This window comes from Strix uralensis, chromosome 11, assembly GCF_047716275.1.
Source record: "Strix uralensis isolate ZFMK-TIS-50842 chromosome 11, bStrUra1, whole genome shotgun sequence".
Classification (NCBI taxonomy): domain Eukaryota; kingdom Metazoa; phylum Chordata; class Aves; order Strigiformes; family Strigidae; genus Strix; species Strix uralensis.
In genome coordinates this window covers 2,529,191-2,554,426 of record NC_133982.1, presented here as the reverse complement: position 1 = coordinate 2,554,426, position 25,236 = coordinate 2,529,191, and the positions used below count along the sequence as shown (strand labels likewise).

The 25,236-nt window shown below is 54.5% G+C and overlaps 2 protein-coding genes across 4 annotated transcripts in view; one reads left to right on the top strand and one right to left on the bottom strand.

The window, feature by feature from the left end:
- ZNF609 (zinc finger protein 609) overlaps positions 1 to 9,727 on the top strand; it is a 73,930-nt gene extending 64,203 nt beyond the window's left edge. For all 3 annotated transcript variants that reach the window (XM_074880948.1, XM_074880949.1, XM_074880950.1), the window contains 7 exons: positions 2,267 to 2,354; positions 2,739 to 5,091; positions 5,407 to 5,773; positions 5,936 to 6,111; positions 6,714 to 6,930; positions 7,065 to 7,143; positions 7,271 to 9,727. In XM_074880948.1, coding sequence (XP_074737049.1) covers positions 2,267 to 2,354; positions 2,739 to 5,091; positions 5,407 to 5,773; positions 5,936 to 6,111; positions 6,714 to 6,930; positions 7,065 to 7,138 — 3,275 coding nt within the window. In that variant the 3' untranslated portion in view covers positions 7,139 to 7,143; positions 7,271 to 9,727. The remainder of the gene's footprint in view (positions 1 to 2,266; positions 2,355 to 2,738; positions 5,092 to 5,406; positions 5,774 to 5,935; positions 6,112 to 6,713; positions 6,931 to 7,064; positions 7,144 to 7,270) is intronic.
- Positions 9,728 to 10,852: 1,125 nt separating this feature from the next.
- OAZ2 (ornithine decarboxylase antizyme 2) lies at positions 10,853 to 25,046 on the bottom strand. The gene is given in 6 exon segments (XM_074880439.1): positions 10,853 to 12,411; positions 14,226 to 14,311; positions 16,085 to 16,260; positions 21,528 to 21,608; positions 21,610 to 21,685; positions 24,907 to 25,046. Coding segments are annotated over 6 exon segments (573 nt in total). The 5' UTR covers positions 24,927 to 25,046; the 3' UTR covers positions 10,853 to 12,277.
- Between the last annotated feature and the right edge of the window lie 190 nt (positions 25,047 to 25,236).

The window sequence follows — 25,236 nt, the reverse complement described above, 5'->3', positions numbered from 1 at the left end:
TGCCTCGGGGACGTGAGGGCATTGCCTCCTCGCTGCCTGCCCTTGCCCTGCCCGTGCCTGCTCGTCATCCTGCCGTGGGAGGGGGACACGGCGGGTGAAAAAAGCTGCTTAGGATCTATCCCCGGGGTTTAAATTGTCCTGGGTTATTGTTGGAGGATTAGGAGGGGATTTGGTATGATTGGTTGCAGCGGGTTAAATATAGGCTGGTGTGTGTTGGAGGGTTGATGCTCCAACAGGGAAGGGAGGGACGGCTGTGTGCTGGCTTGCTTCTCCCCTTCCTCTTTCATCTCTCTCCTGTGATCGTGGTGGTGGGGAGAAAAAAAAAATGCCAGCACGTCCTTTCTAATATCACACACTGGCCCCGGGAGGCACAAGAGACTCTGGTGGCTTGTCGTGCAATTAACTTCCAGTGGTGCACACGGTCTTTGCCAGCTTCAAAGAGGGATTGAACCGGCGCTGGCTGTGCGACAGGGAGGGCAGAGGGAGCTGCTGCGAGGGACGGGGTCTGGGTTAGGGCTGCTGGTCCCCCAGCAGCTGCTTGGTCCTTCTGCAGCTCCTGAGAGCATCCTGCAGCAGCTCTGCCGAGGTGTCCTGGGGATGGTGGGTTTGGGTGGGCTGGCAGCTTCCCTGTGTTTTAAGGGAGGTGGGGACAGGCTCCTGCCTGCCTGAAAAAGCTGCATTCGGAGGAATGGAGGTAGAAGACCCCCCTCCGCGTGCCCTCCTTCGGATGCCTGGGATCAGCATCCCCTTCTTTCCCACCGATCTCTCCCTGTGTGGGGCTGTGGGCTCCCAGCAGTTGGTTTCACTGCTTGTTTCTACCCCGTGTCGTCTCCAGCATCGTGTCCTGGCCGTGTCCGTGTTAAGGCAGGTCCCCAGCACCTTCCTCTGGAGGCAGGACCCAGCCTCTCCTGCTCACCAGGATGAGCTAGCTGTAGCTCTTAGCCGTGTGCCAGCACTGTGTCTTCCCATGACCTGCTCCCACCGGAGCACCCAACATTTTCCAGGAGGAGGAGGAAGAGAAGACCTGCATTTAATTTCTCTTTCTGAAGGAGACCCATGTGTTGGACCTCTGCTCCATATATTATCCCCTCGAGGCCTGCAGCTGGCTGCTGGCACAGCACAACAGGGCATACGGGCTGAGATTTATAAACATGCTTCAGGCACAGCTGCTCTGGGCTCCCTCAGCTCCATCCATCTCCCGGGCTCTGTGGCTGTATATCTCGCCACGCTCATCAACCCTTGCAAACGAGTTTCCTATCTCCTGAGTTTTACCTTGCTCAGATAAATGTGCTCAGCACAACGGACTCTGCTCCTGGTCACATTAGTTCTGCAGTAATCAGAGTGGTCCATGGTGGGGAGGGAATATCCACAAAGCTGAGTGATGCTGCAAAAGATCCCTCCACCTTTAAGAAGAGATGCTGAAGGTCCTTGGCGTGGGTGTGAGCCAGGCTGCTTCTCTTCTTGAATGGGTGTGAAAAAGCTGAAACCCCCAGGCTTTCCAAACGCTCAGCGTCTTTGCTCCGTGATGGGAGGAGATGTGGCCCGGTGGGTGGTTCTCCAGGCAGAGATACAGGGCTGAGGGGTGTCCCGGGGGGGCGGCAGCGAAGCAAAGCAGGGGGATGAGGGTTGTTCCCCCAAGGTTGGGTTTTTCTGCCAGGGGTGGTCGCCTGCGCGGGGATGCTGGGCTCAGCTTGCCATCTAGTGGCAGTAACAGTCTTTTCGGGAAGGCCAACGGGATTCATGGCCGTGCATGGGGGGTCAGAGCCCTGCTGGGGGGTCTGCAGCTCCCTGTTGGGGTCCACAGCCTTGCTGAGGGCTGTCTGCGTTTTCATTGGGGTTTCCCAGCCCTCGCTGCCCAGAGATCACCTTTCCTATCCTACCCCAGCACGTGTGGAACCAGTGTGGATCTTCAGACCTCCCCAAATCCTGCAGCCCTTCGGGGGTTGCTGGTTTTAGCATCCCTATGAAAATCGGGAAGAGTCCTGAGCAGCTCAAGGAGGAGAGGTTGGGTGGACACCAGCCAGAGCCATGCCAAGAGAGGGGATGAGCTGGGGGTCTCCAGCTCCCATCTTGGTGGCACTCCCACCCAGAGGCTGGGGTCTCACCTCTCCCAAGAGCCTGAGACCGCTTCATCCAGCCCTAGAGCTGAGCTCTTCCTCCTGCCTATCTCGAGGGGCAGATCCCCCTTTGCCCTGATGCCCAGGGCAGGGCGAGGCACCGTGGGGTCATACCTGGCACTGTCTGACCCTCTCCCCTCACCCTACAGGTATGCTGGTGGTCAACGTCACCTGGAGGAACAAGACGTACGTGGGGACGCTGCTCGACTGCACGCAGCACGACTGGGCGCCTCCCCGGTAAGCGGGCGGGGGGGGCCAGCACCGCTGTCTCAGCCCCTTTGCCCAGTGCAGAGGGCAAACCCAGCCACATACAGCCCCCGTGGCACCCAGCACACTTTGCCCTGCACCCACAGGGCTGCCTGGCGCAGGTTGGCATCTCCTCCTTGCCCAACCGAGCTGCTCCTGCGGCTCGTTGCCCCCGTGGTCACAGGCTCCCTTGTCCTGGAGACAGTTGAGCGTTTGCTAACGGAGCTCTCTGCTCCCTCTTTACTGGTCAGTTGGAGGGATGAGCCTGCAGGATTGATAGCGAGGGGAAGCAGGGGGTCCCCACCGTGCAGGGGGGGTGGCATAGTCCGGCACGGCCACCTCTCCGTTAAAACTTCCTTGTCCTCCTCCTGGCAGGTTCTGCGACTCTCCCACCAGTGACCTGGAGATGCGCAACGGCCGGGGCAGGGGCAAACGCATGCGGCCCAACAGCAACACGCCCGTCAATGAGACCGCTGCCGCCTCGGACAGCAAAGGGACCAGCAACAGCAGCAAGACCCGGGCAGGAGCCAACAGCAAAGGGCGCCGGGGAAGCCAGAACTCCTCGGACCACCGCACGCCGCCCGGCGGCACGGCAGAGGACGTGAAGGCCAGTCCCTCCTCCGTCACCAAGCGGAAGAGCAAACCTCTCTCCGACATGGAGCTGAACTCCAGCTCGGAGGACTCCAAGGGCAGCAAACGCATCCGCACGAACTCGATGGGCTCGGCAGCCGTGCCGCCCGCCGCCGTCAAGGTGGAGCCGGCTGTTCTCGACCGAAACTGCCCTTCTCCCATTCTCATCGACTGTCCCCACCCCAACTGTAACAAGAAGTACAAGCACATCAACGGGCTGAAGTACCACCAGGCCCACGCGCACACAGATGACGACAGCAAGCTGGAGGCAGATGTGGACAGCGAGTATGGTGAGGAGCCCTCCCTGCACGCAGACATCGGGAACTGCAACGGTGCCGCCGTCTCTCAGAAGGGCTCGCTCTCGCCGGCTCGCTCGGCCACCCCCAAGGTGCGCTTGATGGAGCCCCACAGTCCCTCCCCGTCCAGCAAGTTCAGCGCCAAGGTCCCCTGCAAGAAGAAGCTGGGTGGGGAAGGAGACACTGACCCGGGTGCTCTGTCCAATGATGGCTCTGAGGATGGTCCCTCGGTGGCCGATGAGACGAGTAACGATGGCTTTGACTCTCTGGAGAAGCGATGTGTTGATAAGGACAAGTTAAAGAAGGCATCTGGTGCTAAGCCGGAGAAGATCCCTTCCAAAAGCTTGAAGTCTGCCAGACCCATTGCGCCAGCCATCCCTCCCCAGCCGATCTACACCTTCCAGACAGCCACCCTCACCACAGCCAGCCCCGGTTCCTCCACGGGCCTCGCTACCACCGTGGTCCAGACCATGTCCAACAGCCCTCAGCTCAAACCCATCCAGCCTAAGCCTACGGTGATGGGAGAGCCCTTCGCAGTCAACCCTGCCCTCACCCCTTCCAAGGAGAAGAAGAAAAAGGACAAGAAGAAGAAGGAGCCCAAGGAGGTAGAAAACCCTTTGACTCCTGGCAAAGCCTGCAGAGCGGAGGAAGGCAAGAGCCCTTTCCGGGGGGAATCGAGCGACCTGGGGATGAAAGGTGAGGGGCTGCTGAACGGCTCATCTGACCCCCACCAGAGCCGGCTCGCCAGCATCAAGGCCGAGGCAGATAAGATCTACAGCTTCACTGACAACGCCCCAAGCCCCTCCATCGGTGGTGCCAGCAGGCTGGAGAACACCAACGCAGCCCAACCCATGACCCCGCTGCACGTCGTCACCCAGAATGGGGCAGAGGCGAGCTCGGTGAAGACCAACAGCCCGGCCTACTCAGACATCTCCGACGCCGGGGAGGATGGGGAGGGCAAGCTGGAGAGCGTGAAGGCGAAGGATCCGGAGCAGCTGGTCAAGGAAGGCGCCAAAAAAGCTCTTTTCCCCCCGCAACCACAGAGCAAAGAGTCTCCCTACTACCAAGGCTTTGAAACCTACTATTCCCCTGGCTACCCCCAGGCAAGCCCGGGGCCCTTGAACCCCGGCGGCCAGGCCACGGCTGAGACACAGGCCTTGAAGCTGAAGAAGGATGAGGAGCAGGAGAACCCAGAGGTGAAGGTGAAGAGTGAAGGCTGCGAAGAGAAGAAGGCAGAGCTCGGTGGCTCCAGCCAGCAGCCCTCGGTCATCCAGCAGCGTCCCAACATGTACATGCAGTCCCTCTACTACAACCAGTACGCCTATGTGCCCCCCTACGGCTACAATGAGCAGGGCTACCACGCTCACCTGCTGAGCACCAACCCTGCCTACCGCCAGCAGTACGAGGAGCAGCAGAAGCAGCGGCAGAGCCTGGAGCAGCAGCAGCAGCGAGGGCTGGAGAAGAAGGCAGAGCTGGGCTTGAAGGAGAGGGAGGCGGCACTCAAAGAGGAGTGGAAGCAAAAGCCACCCATGCCCCCAACGCTAACCAAAGCCCCGAGCCTCACGGACCTTGTCAAGTCGGGGCTGAGCAAGGCCAAGGAGCAGGGAGGTCCTGACATGGCCAAATCCGTCATCATCCCCAAGCTGGAGGACTCATCCAAGCTGTCTGGCAGCCAGGTCGCCGAGGGGCTCAAGGTGAAGCTGAGTGAGGCCAGCCACCTCGGGAAGGAGACCACTGAGACAAAGGCTGGCTCCGAGTGTGGCCGGCAAGCGGAGGTGGACCCTGTGCTCTGGTACAGACAGGTAATGACGGCTCGGCGCTGCCCGCCAGCCCGGCAGAGGACTTTCTCCTAGAGGAAGCCCCTCACCGTGGCTTTGCTGGAGGCGTTTGCTGGGGCCATCACCTCAGGGAACATGCATTGTCCTCTGCTTGTGATGGGACTCCGTGAGGTTCCCTTGGGGCCAGCAAAAGGATGGGGCTGGGAGGGCACTGACGGGCCAAGGAAAGCCCAGGGAAGGGGAGTGGGGGTTTGCTGGTCTCCTCCAAATCCAGCCTGGGTTTGGGACAGGCGGGGCTGGGGGGAGGCAGCTGCTCTGACAGTTGGCTGGTTCTTGCAGGAAGCTGAGCCCCGGATGTGGACCTACGTGTACCCGGCGAAGTACTCGGACATCAAGACAGAGGATGAGCGGTGGAAAGAGGAGAGGGACCGAAAGTTGAAGGAAGAAAGAAATCGAAGCAAAGAAGCCACATCCAAGGACGACGGGAAGGAGAGCACCAGCTCCGAGTGCAAACTGACCCCCACTGAGGAGGCTCGCATGGTGGGGAAGGACCCCAGACCCAGCGTCCACGTCCCCGTGTCTTCACCCCTCACGCAGCATCAGTCCTACATCCCCTACATGCACGGCTACTCCTACAGCCAGTCGTACGACCCCAACCACCCCAGCTACCGGGCCATGCCCACCGTCATGATGCAGAATTACCCAGGTAGGAAGCTGGGGTCTTCTCGGGGACATCCCTTCCCTGGCTGTCCCTGCTCCCGGAGCCGGGGACGGCTGGGGGACATCCTCTCGCATGTGGCGGCCCTGCGGGCTCCCACTGTGCCGCCTGAAGACTCCTCTTGCCCTGACTGCTTTTTCTGTCCCCCAGGATCATACCTACCCTCCAGCTATTCCTTCTCCCCGTACGGGAGCAAGGCGTCCGGGAGCGACGACAGCGACAAGTCCCGAGCCAGCCCCAGCGTGAGTTGTAAATCCAGCTCAGAGTCCAAGGCCCTGGACATCCTGCAGCAGCACGCCAGCCACTACAAGAGCAAATCACCCACGGTGAGGGTCAGGCAGGCGCTGGCTTTGCCCAGCTCTGTGCATGAGCTTTGGGACGGTCCCTGGATCCTATAACCAGCCTGGAGCAACTCTGCCTGCCGTGGGTTTTTGCCATTCCTGCTGCTGTAGGAGACCCGGGGCCGTGGAGTAATCCTACAACACAACCCCTTTGGGATGGACAAGCTGAACCCGTGGGCAGGGCTGGCCCAGAGAAGCACTGGGACTCCTCCAGGCCCTGCAGCGACCGGGGGACGCTTGTCGTCAGCCCTGGAGCTGGTGGGTGGGCTGCAGGGACTGTCCACATCCCACAGCAGCATGTAGGGTCACGAGCTCCTCCTGGGCCGAGCTGGGAGGTGGAGCTTTGGCACAGTGAGGAAAGAGCTGCCCTCAAACAGGACCTGCATCCTCCCCACCGCTTTTGGGCTGGTCACCAGCCAGCCCGTCATCTCCCAGCAGCGTCGTGGGGAGCCTTTGGACAAAGGCGGGGGGGGGGGATATCATCCTGATGGGGCAGCCTCGAGCGTCCGGCACAGGTCTGATGCTGCCCTGCACCCCCCGGGTAGCTGGTAGCATCCCTCAGCATGCGTCTGCTTTCTCCTCCCCAGATAAGCGAGAAGACGTCTCAGGAGCGGGACCGCAGCGGCTGCGGGGTGGTGGGAGGCGGCGGGAGCTGCAGCAGCGTTGGGGGAGCCGGCGGGGGGGAGAGGAGTGCGGAGCGGCCCCGCACCTCGCCGTCTCAGCGCCTGCTCTCGACGCACCACCACCACCACCACCTCGGGTACTCGCTGCTGCCGGCGCAGTACAACCTGCCCTATGCAACAGGTGAGAGCCCAGCCGGGGCCCGGGCAGGGCTTGGGGAGCCCAGAAGGGGCTGTAGCCACCTTTGGGCAGCGTGAGCCCTTTGCTTGGACTGAATCAGGCGCTTTCCAGCTCCTGACGCTGCTTCTCCTCCGCAGGTCTCTCCTCCACAGCCATCGTTGCCAGCCAGCAAGGCTCCGCTCCCTCCCTATACCCACCTCCCCGGAGGTGAGAACGGTAAGGCTCTCCTCGTCACCCGGGGGCAACTGGGCTGGCTGGGATGGGTGCCGTGAGGGCAGAGGGTTTGGGGTTGGCTCACGGGGCTGCCGTTGGCGGGAGCTGACTTGACCTTGGGTTGTGGCAGGACGTGACGCGCCGGGACGCCTGGGCTGTACGAGACATGTGACTGGCTCACATGGGGAAGTGCTGGAGACTCCTTTTAGACATCAGTTGAATGGTGTTAATTGTTCTGCTTGACGTTCCTGCCGTGATCTGAGGCAGACTCTGTCTTCTCCCCACCCCGTCGGACACACGCTGACTCCCCCCTCTACACCCTCCCCTTTGGTGAGTGGGCGAGCTGGTACCTGCGGAAATATTTATTCTACTGGGCACCGGCGCTCGGGATGGAGGTGACTCGCCTGCCTGGTGCATATGAAGAGGAAACGGAAGCACTGAGGTTTCTTGATGGATTTGGGATCCCGCCATGTCTCTGCGAGCTGCTGCTTCACGATGGGGCTGAGCGCCACGGGACTGGGGGCAGGCAGGGACGCTGCCTCCTGCCCGCTCCTCACTGGGGCTCGAAGCGCAGGGCCGAGCCTGCCGTGGAGCCGCAGTCTCAGGAAAGGAAGGGCTGGCTCACGCGGCGCCAAGGCGGGTGCTGGGGGGCTGGCGCCAGCCTGGGGGGTGGGTGTCAGCCTGGCCAGAGGGGGCTGTGGGGCACGGGGATGGGCTGCATGTGGGGGAGCACCCTCTCTGAGCCCCATGGCCGATCCTGCGCCCCACGGCACCCGCCGCTCTGGGCCTGTGTGGGCAGGAGCTGCTGGCACGTGGCCGATGGCCGGAGCGGTGAGTTGGGGGGGGTGGGGGCCGCTCTTGGCCCTGGCAAAGCGGCCTCTGCCCCGCGGGGGGCTGGGGGCAGCCGGACGCAGCACTGGGGGCTGTGCCCATCACCCAGCCAGCTGCCAGGGTTCCTCCCCGGTGCCTTGCGTGGGCCAGACCTGCCTGGGGCTCATGCCCGTGGCTTTTGAGTTGGTTTTTGAGCTGTGACTCTGCAAACCCCCGGCCTTTCCTCTGCTCCCCCACCCCGGCAGGTGCTCCCCAAACCTCGGGGTAGTGCATCCCGCTCGGAGGGGGGGCGGTGAGGGCTGTGGCTCCCCTTCGCATCCACATTCTGCTTTTAAAGCGGCTTCCGCAGGCCGTGGGCAGAGCCCAGCGAGGAACAAGCGCACTTGGGCTCTGCCAGAGGTGCTTGGGGCTGTGCTGGTCCCCCCCTCAGCCTCAGGCCGGGGCTCGGGGCACCAGGCCCCAGAGGAAGCTGGTCCCCGCTCCCGGCTGCTCCCCAGTGCCCGAGGACAGGGGCTTTCTGGTCCTCTGCTCCCCCAGCCCCAGAGCAGCTCTCCCCAGGCCGATGCTCTACCTCGGCCCCGCAGCATCCGGGCTGCCCCGGCCCTCTCCCCTCCGCCCGGCCGGGGAGTACGGGAGGGCCGTCGGTCTTGGGGGGGGGGTGTGGGGGGGGGGGTGTGTCCGTGTTGCCCCCGGCCCCGAGGGGCCGCTGTACCGGGATGCTCTGCCTGCCGGGCTCTGTACATACTGTAAAAAGCAATTGTTTGAAAGCTGTTGTTTTGGGTTTTGTTTTCTTTCCCCATTCCTGCCCCCCCTGCCCCCCCCATCCCACTTTACCCAGTTGGAGAGGAGGCGTTCGCTGGTCTTGGCCCCAGCTGGGGTGCCAGCAGCGCGGTGGCCCCAGCCTGCTCTCGTTGTTCGACTCATTTTTCTTCCACTCTTCGTTGTCTTTGCAAGGAGATGGGGCCATGTGGCCCGATGCTCCTCGGGGACACGGGGGGGACGAGGCCGAGCAGTGGCTCAGCCCACCCCGCGCCCGTTAGGGAGCCCCGTGCAGCTGCCAGGCTGGGGACAGAGGGGTCAGGGTGACAGGGGGGAGCCCCACTTCCCACCCACGGCGGAGCGTCCTGCTGGCTGCTCCTACCTCCAGCCTCGGCCGGTCCAGCAGAGCCCGTCTCACGGCACAGCCGGGGCCCACCGGCAGCTCCAGAGGTGCAGAGGAGGGTGTCGGGGCTGGGCGGGGGGTGCTGGGGGGGTGCCACAGGCCTTGCTGGCAGTTGAAGGGGGTCAGGGAGGGCTGCCCCCCACCTTGGGTCCCAGTTGAGTCTCCCTTTAGGTGTTAAATGAAACAACGGTTTATGCAGAATAGAGTTGAGGTTTGATGTTTTCTGGGTTTTCCTGGTCAGGTCTTGCCCGTGGGGCTGGCGCCCCGGCCCCCCGCAGTGGTGCTGCTCCCCTGCCCGGGGGGTGCCTGCCCCTGGGGTCCCCCTCCCCAGCCCCTGCCCACCGGGCCCCGCGGGCGGCCGGCCAGGGCCTCAAACCGTTGGTGTTTATAGCTCTTGTTTCCATTGACGTTGCTGTGTTGGGTTTCATTTCAGTCTTCCTGATTCTGCCCTTCTGTAAAGTGTACATTATTACCAAGTTCCTTGTTTTTTTATATATATATATATAAATATATATATATACAAACTGTACTCTTCTTGCCTTTGTACATTTGGGCAAGGAGAGAGAATAAATCTTTTTAAGAGACAATCACAAACCTGTGAGGGTGGCTTTTTCTTCCTGCTCCCCCGAATTCTGGTCCTTTGTCCCCAAAAGCTGTGGCCAGTGATTTTTGGTGGGGGAAGAGGGTCATATCCCCCCCCCCCCCCCCCCCCCCCCTTTCTGGGCCATCTGAGAGGACTTAAGCAGACGTGCTGCTCCTGATGGCTCACTGGTCGGTGGCCACTGAGGCTGTGGTGGGGTGGCCCAGCGGGGCAGCAGGTCCTGCCCCCCAGCACCCTTCTTGCTCACAGGCCCTGCGCGCCTGGATGCGGCCCCTCCGCTCTGCCGCCAGCTCTGCCCTGACAGCGGGGGTCAGAACCCCCCCAGCCTTGAACCCCTGGCCCCCAGCAAGGGGCAGCTGCCCCACAGCCTGCCAGGGGCCAGCCCCGCTCTGCTGGGGGCCTGGTGTGCCACCGGGCAGAGCTCAGCTCCTCCAGCTTCGCACTGAAGGTGGCCTGTGCAGCACCCAGGGAAATCAGCAGCACCTTTCAGATTTTCAGGGGGGTGTTTCTGAAGCCACTCAGTGATCTGAAACCTCTACACTTGACCACGCTTCTTTAAGCCAGGGCAGGAAAATATTTGGCACTTGTCAGAAAAGCACAGGCACTAGCACAGCCTCGTAACTGTAGAGCTCAGATCATCCTCCCTCCAAGCTCCCATGATAAGAACCTTGCACTTCACCACTAAATTTTACCAGTAAGGAAGGACCAAAGTGGTTCCCACCACATCCCATGAGGAATGTGCCAGAAGAGCACCAGGGGGTGGCAGCAGGGCCCTGGAGTGTGCAGAAACACCCTGGAGGCAGCCCAGCCCCAAGAAGGGATAAAACTTGGCCTTTCAAAAGCCAGAGCTAGAAATTAGCGTTGGTTCTACCAGGGAAGAGCTGCAAAGTCTCTTTTGTCTTCACACCACACCTGGAGCAAGGACAGGCAGGGCAGTGCCTGTTGCAGAGCTGGAGGGGCTGACGGCCCCCCAGTAAAAGCTAGGGCAGGGATGTTCCCATCAGCACACCCCAGCCCCTGATTTTAAAGCAGACTTAGGAGTTGATGCCCTGCTGAAGGAGGAGCAGAGCCAGCAGCCCTTTCATTAATTGGAGGGGAAGGAGGGAAAAAGAGACACAAACTTTAAGATGATTTATTCACACAAACTTGTATCCCAGCCCCACCTCTCTTCCCAAACAGAAAACACTGACCATGACGTTTATGGAATGGCTCGGCTTCAGCTTTTAACAAAATCCTCCACAGAAGGGCGAGAGCACAACAAAGCACACAAGGACAATTCCACACGCAAGCAGCCAGGCCAGGAAGAGAGCTCACAGCACTCCTCCGGGGCACAGGTTATAAATACACCCTTCTCGTTTGGCCTTTCAACAAAAGCCAGCCAGGTTACATCCACATGGCACAAAGACAAGAGCACAACCTCATTCTCCAACCTTAGAAGGGCCAGGGGTGAAACGGGAGCAACCGCTGGCACTGTGGCCCCATCCCTCCAGCCCAGGGAAGGCCCCAGCCAGGGAGAGCATCCCCCCAGGACCGGGGGAGCCGCCGTCCACGCCTGCCCCCACACGCAGCCCCCTTTGGTTTGGATACAGCCGTTAGCTCGGTGTTGTGAGATCATCTCTTTGGAAAGGCAAGGAGGAAGAACAGAGTGACAGCCACAGGCCTGGTCTGTACCCGTCCCGGGGCAGAGGATAAAGGCGTGAGCTCTTCTGGCTCTTTGGCCCATCACAACCATCACACCAGAGGCAGGTGAGGAAACGCTCCCCCAGAGCAGAGGTCTTGCTCCGAACACTCTGAAACCATCGCAGCACTACAGGAGGCCCACCAGAGGCTCTGTTCCTTTCAAATAAGCAGCCCCAGCTGTGTGAAGTTCATCTGAATGCCCCTTTTATTGAATGCTGTGATAGTGCAGTGGTAACATTGAACAGAGTTAAGACTGCTTAAAACAAAAGCTGGAAGAGCAAGAAGTTTTAAAAAAAAAAAAAAGGTTAGACCAGTTAAAACAGCATCGGTCGCCCCAAAGCAGAGACGCAGGGGGGGTTTAATGTAGTGTTAAAAGGTTAAACTCGAGCACGTCTCCTCCATGTGCCTAACACCCAAAACATGCCTTCTACTTAAGAGTCTTGAGTGAAAAATCAAAAGGTAGTCTGTCAGCTGAGCGCACATCGGGCGATCGGGAAGGGACCAACACGGGCTTAGAGAAGTCAAGGAGTTGATACTGCATCTACCGCTGTGCTCCCCCACGCACGGCCCGGGCACCGAGCGCCCCTAGGCTACCACACCACACAGCTGCACGTAAAGAGCTCCTATGCCAGTTCATAAACATCTTCCATTTACTATTTGGTGATTACATGTGTGTATATATAGTTCTCTAGGCAACACATTTCAATGAGATAGTCAACTCTGAGGATACACAGGCCAATCTAACAATGAGAAATGCAGTTTCAGTCCAACAGAAGCTTGTTTTCCCTTTCCTCAAGAAAGGAGATGTAACCCTCTCTCCCCTCAACAGCATTTTCAGGTCACACTGGAGTCCCCCGCTGCAGCTATTCTTCATCAGAGGAAGAGTTCTGATCCAGGGGGTACACCATGAACATCACGTCTGGCCGCGACGGGACAGAGGGGTGACCAGGCCTCACGATTTCAAAGCCCAAGAAGCTGAATGTCTTCAGGAGTGGAGCTACCAAAGAGAAGGAAATCCGTTACCACCAGCAATAACCCTCTTTACCTGCACCACCCTAGAAGCCACAAATATCAAAGTGCACTGAACACCCTCTGCGAGTGCATCCAGAGCTTCCTGCACAGAAAGAAACCATTTGAACGTGACAGCCCTCTGGAATAGGAGCTTTTGTCTCTTCCTGCATTCATCACGGCTGCTCCTAAGCACGAAGGGGATTTTAGTTGTGCAGCAGAGCAGGTTTGTCCATGTTTATCCTGCAACGTCTCTTCCATCCCCTCCGAGTAACAGCCATGGTTGGTCACCTACTGGCACCAGCCGCACTGACCCGCTTTCCCAGGATGCACACAGCCATCCCGCAGCCCCTCAAAGTTTTTATTCTGTACTTTGGTGGGTCCCAGCACCCTTTGAGCCCTGAAAATGAGTCAGGCAGCACCTAACAGGAATTTACTTACTCAGGGTCTAGGTAGACATTTGCTGTCTCCATGAGGAGGACCTGGAGCTCGGCGGAAACTCCAGCCAGCTCAGCACAGCTTGGTGCCGCCCCCCAGGAAAGGCACCACGGGTTATGCACAGCAATTCAGAGCAGGGTCAGGCCAGAAGCGCCCCCACACCTTGTCTCAGTCAGACAAGGTTATACGATGCAGTGACTGGGTGCATGCTCGCCTGTTACCAAAGCAATCGCTTCCCTGTGGCCCACGAGTTAACGCTGGTGCAGCATCTCGTCTCTACAGCACCCGCTGACGACCAACTTCAAGCCACGGAAGGGTCGTGCAGAGGAGCTCCTGGGTATTTTCAAGACAGCACTGCGTTTCAACTGCGTAGACAAGGACCCAGGATCTGGAGCACTCCAGAACTCAAACAAATAAGCCAAGCCCAAGAGCAATGCATAGCCCGTTTTTTGAAAACAAAACCCAGTATGAGATGTCTCCCATAACCAGCCACCGCAGAGGTCACCTATGCAAACCTGTGGTAGTGGTGACATTATAGCAAGAACTTAATCTGAAAATTAGTCTTGGCATCCTAACATGGAATGACATCTTCCTGGGCTCAGCACAGCTTAGCTCTAATAACGTGCTTCGTTTCAGAGAAGACAGTGCAGCTTGTGAAGCAGCAGAGTAAAATTAGAATTAAGGTTTGAATTACTCCTGCCATGGCCTGCGTCTAGTAAGATTTAAAGTGACACATCCATAGCTTGGTACCTCACCACAAATCTCAAACTTCCGTGCTGTAACCACTCATCCAGCACTTCTATCTTTAGACCCTAATGCAGCCCCCTTAAGCCATAAGCATCTATAGCCAGGGTCAGGATTACCTGTAAGTCTAGGAAGGGCAACAGTGCCAGGAGATCTTTAAAAAGCAGATGAGCATCAGGGCAACAAGCTACAAGTGTTCATTTCCCATGTAACAACAACTCCCTGGTTTCTCTTTCCAAATGACAGAAGCCTGGTGCCAAATGGAGACCTTCACTCCTTACCAAAGGGGAAGTATTAACCAATTTCTAGACAAGAAAATACTCCAAGTAATCCAGAAGCAGCTTTCTGCTTGAGAGTACCGGTAATAATTTAACAGCAGGACAGCAAAGCATATCTGCTGGAGAAACCAAAATACTCCCTCTCCCTTAGTCTCAAGAAAGGGCTTATTTCCTCCACAAGAAACTATTTCTAATTTGTAAGAGCACCATGAGAATTATGCATGTAACAATTACTGCAATAGGAAGCGTCCTGCCGAGCCTTGCCTTGGGTTTACCAGATTTTTGTTCAGCAGCACTGTCTTAGATCTAGGGAGCAAACCTGACAGCGGGGGTCAGTTCTCACCTCTATCTTCTCTGCTTTTTCTGAAGCAAATAAAGACGTAGTTTACTTTCATTTTTTCTTCAGCAAACTCCAACAGTGCTGATAACCTGCCAAGGAGGAGGAAGACAAAAAGAACATCAGCTATAGGAAGTCCTGTCCTGAGGAAGCCTCTGAGCATTATCAATTGTTTGGATGTTTTCAGGCAGAAGGATTACTTGTTTACAGACCCCTTCCAGCGAACAATGGGTGCTGAAACAATGGGCTTCCTGCCTCGCTATCCAGCCCTGCAGAGGAAGAGCTGTGCTCACACCAAGGCACTGTCCTCGGCCCCCGTGTGCGGGTGTGCACGAACACCCAGCCCCAGCACCCGCCCATCTGTACAGGAGCCTTCGCACGCAGGAAGCCGAATACTGCAGCTGCTCGGAGCCAGGCTACGTCCCCTCTGCAGGCAACGTACACGAGGGGGTCTGTAAGTTTTGCACTTTATGGGAAGGGGAAGAAAAAAGGAAAGAGCTCACGCCAGGTAGAAGAGAAGAGAAGAGAAAAACACCACTGAAGGAGCAAGTGCACAGGCAAAGCTGTTTCCTGAACACATCAGCTGGATGGCACAGCTGATGCACCCCGAGCCCACGCTTCCTGCCTTTCCGACTAAATTATTTCTGCCACCTCCTGATGGAAGCAGCGCTGCATTAACCCTTCTCTGAGCCCCGGGGATCTGCACGGCGGAGCCACTGCTGGCCTCATAACCATTTACAACGCAGGCTGCTAGAGCAGTGACAAACAGGGCTTCAGCCAGCATCTAATTCAACAGTCAGTGAGACCAGAGTGCAGCGAGGGAGATTAAATTTGCAAGGGTTTTGTTAATATGGTAATGAACTATTTTAATTATAGCCTCTACTAGGCTGTTTTACCTAGCTAAAAATAATCTGACAAAATTGCACTTTTAAGTCACAATGACACAGGCGTTATAAATACCCTCCCAGAGGAACCCACTCCCAAGAGAGCAGGCACTTGGACAGCTAAAAGATTTACGGGCCAACTGAAGAAATTACACACACACTTATCTGGACTCAGAGTGTGAGACAGCAAGAATACTGGCACTTACTGAAGGTGCCTAATGAGGTTTTTTTCTTAATTAGCTTGTGTCATGGATGAAGCCTACTTGGAGATTTAGGAGGACTTCAGAGAGCTCTGCAGAGGAATCCAGTAAAGCCACATCTACGCTACAGCACTCCCCGCCAGCGGAGATCTCTGGCAAAGCACTTGGCAGGAAGTAGCTGCTCTGGAAGCTGCGTTTACACAAAACTTCCCAGAGCAGAGCTGTCTGGACAAAACACTACCGTATTCTGCCAACAGAGAAAAATCAGAGATTCTGGCAGAGCCCAGCGCCTGCGTGGCAGTGCTCCAAGAGTAGATCCACCTACTGATGAGAAGGAGCACATCAATATAATGGAGGTTTTTCTCCCCTGAAAGAGAGGAAAACGCCTGCCAAAACATGCTTGCCAAGTGGCCAGCAGAAAAAAATTTTAAAAAAATCAGAGAAAGGCTTGTAGATTTTCCATACCAAAGTATGCAAAGAATCACTCTGCTCATTTATTGCTTATTTTGCATTAGCATAGGGACTCAAAAAACCAGTTACCTATCTGAAATGATCACCAGGGGGGGAAAAAAAAAAAAATATATATATATATATGGAAGACTAACAGGAATACAGTTCTCTGAAGGCAAGGGAGCAAGCACATACTTCAGACACACAAACCAGGAGCAGACACAGCTGCCACACATACAGCCCATTCTCCCCACACACACAGCATCACCCATGTATGCAAAGTCTTGCTCCCTGGGGAGCCACGGACACAGCTCTGGGATCGTGAACTTACCCTTCTTTGCTTCCATCAGCTAATAATCCATCAGGGATTTCCACAAAGAGGCTCTGATTAGAGAGCACTGCATCCCAGGAGGAGGTCTTCACCTCTGTGACCTTGTACTGGAAGTGGACAATATGAGGCTTCCCTTCGTGCACTGGGACATCTTGGTTAACAGTGATCTTCTCGTCCTGTGCAAGGGAGGGAGGAGAGCTCATGAAACATGCTTTAGGGTTAAAGAAAACTATCCATGAGATTGTAGGCCAAAAATGTAAGAGATCGTGCTTAAATGAGCACGCAGAGGGACTATGTTTCCAATGGGAGCACCCTCCTGACAAAGGAGCAGCCCTTACAGACAGTGTGTGTCCAGAATTTCAGCCCATCACTAAAATTCACCACCACGAGACTCACCACAGCTCGTCAAAGTATGCACAGTCAGCTGCACACTCACACTCGAGTCTCAGCGCTCTAAACAAGTGTTTAAGTGGTTAAGAGCTATTGTTCTGAACTACCTGTAATTCCTTGCTTTTATTCTAACCCAATACAAAAAATAACGAACAAAGAGGTAAAGTCCTACATAAAAACAGCCAGGGGAGTATAACTAGAGAGAGCAAATGCAAAATAAATGGTATTATAGTTTTACTATATTTTTCCCCCTTCCCTTTTCACTGGCTCAGGGACACGCCACAGTGAGTGCTCAGACCTCAGAGTGATTTTTCTAGTCATGTTTTCCTGTTCAAGGGAATGCAGTTTTGCATATTTACATTATATTAAATTTCTGGGTAGTGAGAGTCCATTCATCCACCGCAGATCCCAGCCACATCTTTGACGGGCGGTTCGTGAACTACCCTTCAAAGAAGGCAACGTGAACCGACAAGCTGGTAGAGCATCTGCTGCTGCAGTCTGACCAATTTCGTTGTCTCCCCAATCCCCAACACAGTCTTTTTGTTTAAGGGATGACCACAAATTGCTTTCCCAGTTTTTACAACCAACTGGTATTGGCAAACGGTTTGCCTCCTGGTAGAAGGGAGGAAAATACACAGCGCAGGGAGAATTCCACAACAGACAGAAGCTACACAGATCTGAAGATTGCAAGGAGGTCTTTTCCAGAGACCACAAATGTACACGTCCCTCTCCAATACTGCTCTAACTAGAATGCCAAGCATGCAGACCGCCTCAGATTAAGCTCAGCAGTTCCTAGAAAACAATTTCGTGGTTAAAACTCCATTCCTTCTCCTGACAATTTTTGCAGGCAGTTGGCTTGCCCTGTAATGATTTCCACATTTCACTGCAAAAAGCCCCAATGAAACGACGAAGAAATTCATTAGGTTCCTGAGTTAACGTTGTCAATGGCAGTGGAAGCTGAACTGTTCCCATCTGCTTGGTTTCAGGCTCATGCATCCTGACTCCCTCGTTTAGAAAGTGACCTGCAGAGCTCTGAAGGGCAGAAGTAAAGCAGATATTGGAAATCATGTCTGCTCTGTTCCCGAGTCATGGCAGTGCCTGGGAAAGCCATGTGCCCCCCCCAAAACAACACCAACGGGTGGGGTGGGAGGTGGTTTACTCCATCAGGGCATTAGGTGAGCGACTGTCCAGTCTCCAGGCATTTTATTTTAACAGGGCGATTAATTCAGCAGCTCATTAGGAGCTTTGATCTGTTGATCAGCTGGACTGACAACGGAACAAGTGACATTGCTGCAGAAGGACAAGCACCTCACCAGACAAGGTTTAATAAATGCTTTGTAGCGACATATACTCATCTCTGACCGTAACACACACAGCAAGCCAGTACAGCAAAGAAAACTCAGTCCAGTTTGGATCTGCAGTGAAGAAACATTTAAAAGATGGGCAGTACAAACACATCAGCAGCCAAGAGTGCCCAGTAAGAGGGTGGAAGACTCCTCAGTATCTCTGCTTTTCAAGCAGATATTTTCTTGCAGGTGTTTTGAGCTACGAAGGTGTAAACATTGCTAAAAAGACCAGTGAGTGGTTCAGCAAAAACATCACTGAGAACCTTTCCAGGCTCCTCAAGCCTGTGTCCCAGTGCTTTAATTCCTATTACCACATGTATTAAAATAGATCCCTCTTGTTGTGACAAAGAAGCCTCCATCGAATATGTTAACGCCGGCTCAAAGTAACGCCGCATGCAAATTAGGAACTGCCTGGCTTCAGAGGCAGCAGAGGAAGCTGCCGTTTGTTTAAAGCCCTCAAAGCTTAGCTGAAAAACAAGTTTACACTTCGCCACAATAAATATCCTGTAGGAAATAAGTTTATTCAATGAGTTTGAAAGAAGTTTTCGTGGCTGTGCCCGCTGTTGGGTTTTACGAGTTTTAAGCCAAGCGCACCAAGAAACCCACTGACAGCTGCTCTTCAAGTGAAGTCAGACTGCTGCTGGTAAAGCCACCGCGGCAGGAGTCAGATCTGAGCCTAGAGAGCGCTCTGTGCTACAGAGGTGTATTTAAAAAAAACCAAAACCAAGGGGATTCTATGCACATCCTTCACCAGTGACTTTATAGGAGCCTTTTACAGTTGTTGTTCCTGTGCAGAAAGCGTCTCTGTTTCAGAAAAGATCCTTCTCTCAAGAGAAGCTCACAGATGCTTCTTTTCTTATACTTCACGAAAACAAAAACAGGGTGAGGAAGTCGAGAAAAGCAGGCAGGGATTGACACATTGGAGGGGGAGGCACACACATGCATTTGTGCAGGAAGACTGGCAGGAGCCTGCAATAGGAGGGGAAAAGCTTTCCGAGCCTTCTGGCTTAGCCCTTCTGTCACCAAAAGTTATGCTCTGCACTCCAAACCTCACAAGGTTTTTCTACTTAAAAGCCCCGTAATGCGACAGTCCATGAACCAAAGGCAGCACAACTGCAGGGATTAACAGAACCAGTTCCCCCGGTTCAGAGGGAATTACGTTTACACAGCCTGTCTTGGGTAGCTGATATTTTATTTCTAGGCATCAAAATAGAGACAGCAAGATGCCGGGGAGAGAAGCTGTTCCTGTGAAGCAGCAGCCCAGAATTCTTTGGAAGCTGCTCAAAGCAAAATCCTGTTTACGCAACAAATGTTCGGTTTTAGTTCACCCCTGCAAAATCCCCCCGCCACGCTACCGTGGGCAAAGAAACAACCCCACCAGACTATCTTTTATACACAGCTGCCTAAACCACCGGCTCTCCAGCCCTCGGCTCCATTTCAGTGAAGCAAAGCTGCAAGGACCAGCTTCCACTTGGTTACAATTCATCGAGCACAAGATTTTCCAACCCAGCCACGCTCCTCAGATGTCCCGAGAAGGACGGGGGGAGGCCCCTACGTGCTGGCAGCGTAAGGAGAAAGGATGTTATGATCTACCACAGCCAGGACTGGAGAAACCCATGTAAGCAGCCTACTGTTGGCATGTGCTACACCTGCAGCTTCCTGCCAAGTTTGCTAGCCAGAGCACGTCCGTTCACACAAAGCCCATCCCGGCCGTGCGGCACCGACGCCGATCACTACTGCATTCCCAGCTCAAGTAAAGCTCCCCCGAGGAAGGGCCGAGTATTAAGTCTCTTAACACAAAAATACCAACAACTATACGGAGGCCCAGCTGCTTAATTTATAGCGCTGTTGTGTATGAGCGCTGTATGCTCCAAAGGAGGCAGGCTCGTTCAGAAAGGTCATCCCTTGAACTAGAACAGCTGATACAGCTGGAAAAGGATTTAAGCTTTTGGGTCCAGATGCCTTTCCAGGTCACGCTGAAGCTTGCTGGCTGAAAGCTCAGCCTGGTGCCTAACTACAGCACCGCTAGATTGAGGGGTGACTGAGGGGTGCAGAGAGTCCCAGTAACCCCCATCCAAGGTTTGACTTTAAACCACTGGGCAACACAGCCCACTCTGGTCTGGGATGAGCTATGTTGCAGAAGGGACTGATTTTCTGACAGATTCTGCTAGGTTTTGTCAGCAATAAAGCCAGGAAAAATTACATCCTTATTTCTGGGATGCAGCTATCTAAATGACATCCCCACAGGCAGCAGCCCCTGCCTACACACCACTGCCAAAAGCTTCTGTGCAAATTCAAGGCCATACCGAAATCAAACACTTCAAAGTCTCCAAACTGATTCTTTCCACCAGCATCTCCTCCACGCTGAGCCCATTTTCTGCCTTTGGACCTCGCCTCATGTATATGCAAGGCTTGGCAAAGCTGGCCTGCAGGAGTTTAAGTTGCAGAGTCCCCTATTTGTCATCCCCTCCCACCCAGAGGGAATTCATTATTCGTCCTGAGCCCTCTTGAAGCTATTTATGTATCTTCTTTATCTGACAGGAAGCCTGTTGTGCTCTGCTGCTTCTCTGGATTTCATACCCCTCCAACATCTGTGACAATTCAACTCAATAGCACTAAGCTGGTGTTACATTATTATTAAGAGTCTACAGAGGTTGACATTTATTCACAAGGTGGGTGGGCGAGGCACGTGCTAAAAATTCACCAAGGCTCCATTAAAGAAAACTCCTCTGAAAGCAGCCATGAGGTCTGCAACTCTCTCATGAATTTCAAGAGGAGGCTTTGGTAGCTGTGACCCAAAAGGGCCTGTATCTTTTCATCACAAAGTCTGTGTGCCTCCCACAGGGTAATTAAAAATCAAGTCTAACACCTATGACAACACCCCTGTCTGAACAGCCAAATTTGCAAGCTGAGCATAAATTTTAGGCTACCTCATCTGATAGCACTTTGCTCCCCGGCACGTGGAAAAGCAGCCCCTGTCCCAGAAGGGAGACAGATGTGTGCCACCGTAACACAACACAAAGCTGTACAAGTGCCAACTGCTCTACAGCCAGGAACAGCCAGGTCTCCTCATCTGAAAGCAAAGGTCCCGTAGAACGAAGAGGGCCAAAAAACGAGAGCTACAGATCCACGTGCTCCTAAGCAAGTCTGCGAATACAAAGCCTTCCTGATCTTGCCTCACCCTGTGCACATGTTCTAGAAACGTTCTGGTCTGCGAGGTGGACGGCTGCCTTGCCCTTCTGTGAAGTCAGGAGTTACTCTGTGCAGTGGTTCAGGCAGCTCCCAGGCCCCCACAGCTTTACCTTCCGGACTAGGGCACAGGAAGGAGCTTATCAAGCATTCTCTCTGCATTTCACCTTTCTACTTCCTGGTTCCTCTTTTTGCAAGACATTTAAGAAGTTGTTTCATGTTTTGATAACGCTGGCTCTGCATACAATAGCTGAAACAGGCCGCTGGGAACAGGGCTAGTGAATTAGTTGCTGCACACCTCTGAGAAAAGGTCCCTCGTTTCTTAATAAGCAGGTGATATTTAAGCAGGAGAGCACTGTGTGCAGCCCAGCGGTCTGCCAACAGAGTCACTGACAAATTAACTGTCCTCCCACTTATTACCTTGGAGTTATTTGCATTTATTCCCATCAGACTGAGAGGAACCGAACACAGTTGCAACATGGGTACAGGTTATTATTTAGATGTCAGATCTTTCTCACCTTATATATCAGAGCTGAAAGAGAAGGATCCCTGCTACCCCCTCGCCCACCGGGGATCTTCGACAGTGGGTGAGGGGCATCAGGAGCACCACAGAGGCCCTGGAACAATGTGCCTGCAGCACTGCAGCTGGGGACAGTTACTCAAAGGTAAAATACTACTGCAAGAAAAAGAGAGAGAACACCAGGTTACATTAGCAGGGATCACGTTTCGGATGCTACAGCTCCTCATAACCCCAAGCCACTCATTTCCCTGCTCCTCCACAGCATGTCAGAGGCAGCTATCAGGGCTTTAGTGCCCGGACATTTACATCAAAACACTCTCTGCCCAAGTCATATCAGAAACTGGCAGTGTTTTGTTAGAAATGGAGGAGGGGCTTTGCAGCCAAGAACCCGGAGAGAGTGCTGAGCAACCTCATGCTAATAAGGGACGCCTGGAAGACTGCCAATAGCAGATGGCTGGAAATGCATGACCAGATGAGCACACATTTTCTATAGACAAATATCTACAAATAGATCAACAGGACCCAGAAGGAGGAGGTTTAAGTTTCACATTTTCAAAACGAGGAGGAGTGAAAGGGCTGGTTCTTCAGATATTTTCAACATGTTCTGCAACGTCTGAGTTGACATTTTCACATGCAAATGAAACATCATACAAGTGTCCTTCACTGCAACCCTAAAAATTACAAGTTCACCCAATGGATCTACTTTTAAGAGCAAGAAAATAAGTTTCCCTTGCAGTTCCTAAGTTTGTTTGGATGCCCTACACGTGGTCTTTCAGGATCACTTTGAAAGCAGGCTTTAATATCTGCTCTAGCTTTTAGGAAGTTTATGAAAGCAAATTATTTTACTTCTGGAGCATCACTTCCTTTATCAGTACCACAAAAGCTCTTTGCTGAGGCACGGCACAGCAGCAGTATTCCTCTAACAAAGCCTGCAAAAGCAACGCAGAGAAAACAGTCGTTCCTCAGTGTTCCCATCATGAAACACACCAGTGCAAACACCTCCGAAATAAAGGTGAGTGTGAGGGTTTTCAGTAAGCACACGGAGCGGGAACGAGGCTCTAATGGACAGACTCTGACCGTGTATCAACAACTTACTGTCTGTCCTAAAGCTTCTCTCTTGAGCTGTTCCTGAGACAGTGTTTTTCCCCTCTAATCCCCCTCCACGAGGGAGACAGGCTTAAGTATCCAACGACCAAGTACCAAGCTGTACTATCAGAATCACCTGAACCGCCTATACAGTATGCTGGAACATATACCAGACTGCAAACAACCTACTGAAATTTGGCATTTCTGTATGCCAAAAAATAACTCACAAACGCAGTTATGACACAGGCAGAACTTGCAAAGAACTTGGCTTGCCACCTCATACCAAAATAATCTTTCTACAGGAAACACAAATATTCTTCCTTCACATATTTCCTCCTCCTCCAGGTTCACTAGACTGGGCTCTTCAGCAGCGTTCCTGTGTGCCGTGGCCTACAGCAGGCAGTGCTTGGAGAAAAGGCTGTTTAAACACACTAGGAAAAGATATTAAGCAGTTGCACTGAAGATGTTTCAGGGCAAACTCTTTTGCACACATGCTCAGTGGCATTTTGTGTTAATACAGTCCCTCCTCACAGCATGACTGGGGCTATCAATGGACCAGTGTGTATTCAGTAGTAGTGGATGTCGAGAGGCATGACAAAGCACTTTGCTGTGCTGTTCCCCACCCCCAGAAAGCTGTTGGCAGCTTTGTTATTCCCTTCCCTCCTCCCTCACCCCACAGTCAACAATGTACTATTGATAGCTCACTCCAACTTGCGGCCAAGGCATCAAGAAGCTGGATAATGAAGTGTAGTTGTGGGAAAAAAAAAAAAAAAAAAAAAAAAAGGCCGTAGTTTTCATGCAAAGCAGTTCAAGACATTTCCCAGTTTTGCTTCCTCTGGCACATGCAGAAGTCAAAACACAAGACCCCTTCAGCTGCTGAGCCCTGCCTGCGGCACTGGCGCTTCGCCTAGCGCAGACCTGCACGCCACTGCGATCCTCCCCCAAAACTTCGCAGCAGCAACCAGTGTGTGCGTGCGGGGGGCACAGATTAAAAGAGGTTTTGCTTCCTCCAGATGCGCGTTAGCACCCTGGGAAGAAGTTCATGCAAGCACCCAACAGTCTGATCCCTTCATGCATCTGCGCACAAGCAGCCCACTGCAACTCTGCTCCCTGAGGCCTGTTTACAGTTTAAAAATTAGGACTGTGCTCCCTTCTCTTTTGAGAAGCTGTTTTCCAGCAGCTTGGTTTAGATTAAGACGCATTTAGATTACCAAGGGCCCTTCCCTGAAGGAACTCCCAAGCAAAAGCTTCCTGACCAAGTCCTGCCTGAAACGGGAGCTGGAAGCAGGCGTACGTTTTCAACCAGCGGGTATAATTTTAACTTGCTAAGCTTCCAGTGATCTCAACCCCATGCCCTGTCCCTGGGAAGCACAAAGGACAACTTGGCAACTTCTGAACCCCATCACAGCTGCTCTCCAACACCTGAAGCCCCAGGCCAGCACTGCTTTCAGGCCACGGCAACAACCAGCACCTTGGGGTCTAAAAGCTGCACGCTCGCTTGTTTTTCAGTGGTTTTATTTGCATTGAACTTAGACCAGATGGAAGGATCCACGCAGCTCCCTTGACATTACAGAAATGAAGTTTTTTTGGTTTGTTTTCTTTTTTGTCCCTTTGCAAACTGAAGATGCAGTTGTGTTTAGTCCATAATAAGAAGATGTTACACTGCCAGCCGTTGCAAGCCGTATATTAAGGAACCTGATTTGAGGAGCAACTTCTAAATAACCATCTGATGAGCACAGAATAGCTCAAGTATCTACCATACATCCAGCTGCCAAGAAACACGGCTGTTCAAGACAGATCCTCTGGGTGCTTATCTACACGGTACGATAGAGGCTCTGGAAACGACGCTTTTGGTACTCTAAACAAGGGACAGACACACGGCCAGCTGAGAAAAATACCCACAAATCGAGTAAGTTCCTGTCTGCTGATAACCAACCTGCCAGGAAAAATCACCTTTCCTTAGAGATGCGTGGGGACTGCGGGAAGGGAGGGGGCGAGCCCTCCGCGGCGCTGAAGGCTTATTAGCAAAAGGGTGCTCAGACACTGGCTGCCGAGATGCCTCCCCACCCCCCGAGACCCAGGACACCCGCCCGGGGGTCTCTCCCCCAGACAAGCGTCGCCCCGAGGGGGATTTTCACTCGGGAAAGGCGGAGAGCTGCCACCGCCTCAGCGCCCGCCCGCGCCCCAGGCCCGGCCACCACCGGTCTGAGGAGCGAGGAAGGCCGCGGCGGGGGGGGCCTGGCAGTGCGGGGAGGGAGGGGGGGGAGGTGGGGACCGCGCCGTCCCCTCACCTGTCCTGGGTGTTTATCATCCTCGGCTCGGCTTCGCTCCGGCTCGGCTCTGTCCGTCGGTCGCTCCGTCCAGCCGCTCCGCTCCGCTCGGCGCCGCCGCCCTCGCTCGCCGCCGCGCTCCGACTGACCCCGCGGGCCCGCGCCCGGCCCCGCCCCCCCGCGCCCCCCGCGCGCGGCACCCTGGGAAACCACCGCCCCAAACAAAGGCGCGCGCCGCGCCACGCCCCCCCCTCCCGCGCAGGCGCACGGCGCTGCCCCGTCTCGCCCCGTGACGTCAGCGCGTCGCTGCGCGCGCTTCCCCAGGCCGGGCGCCGCTTCCCTGAGGGGCCC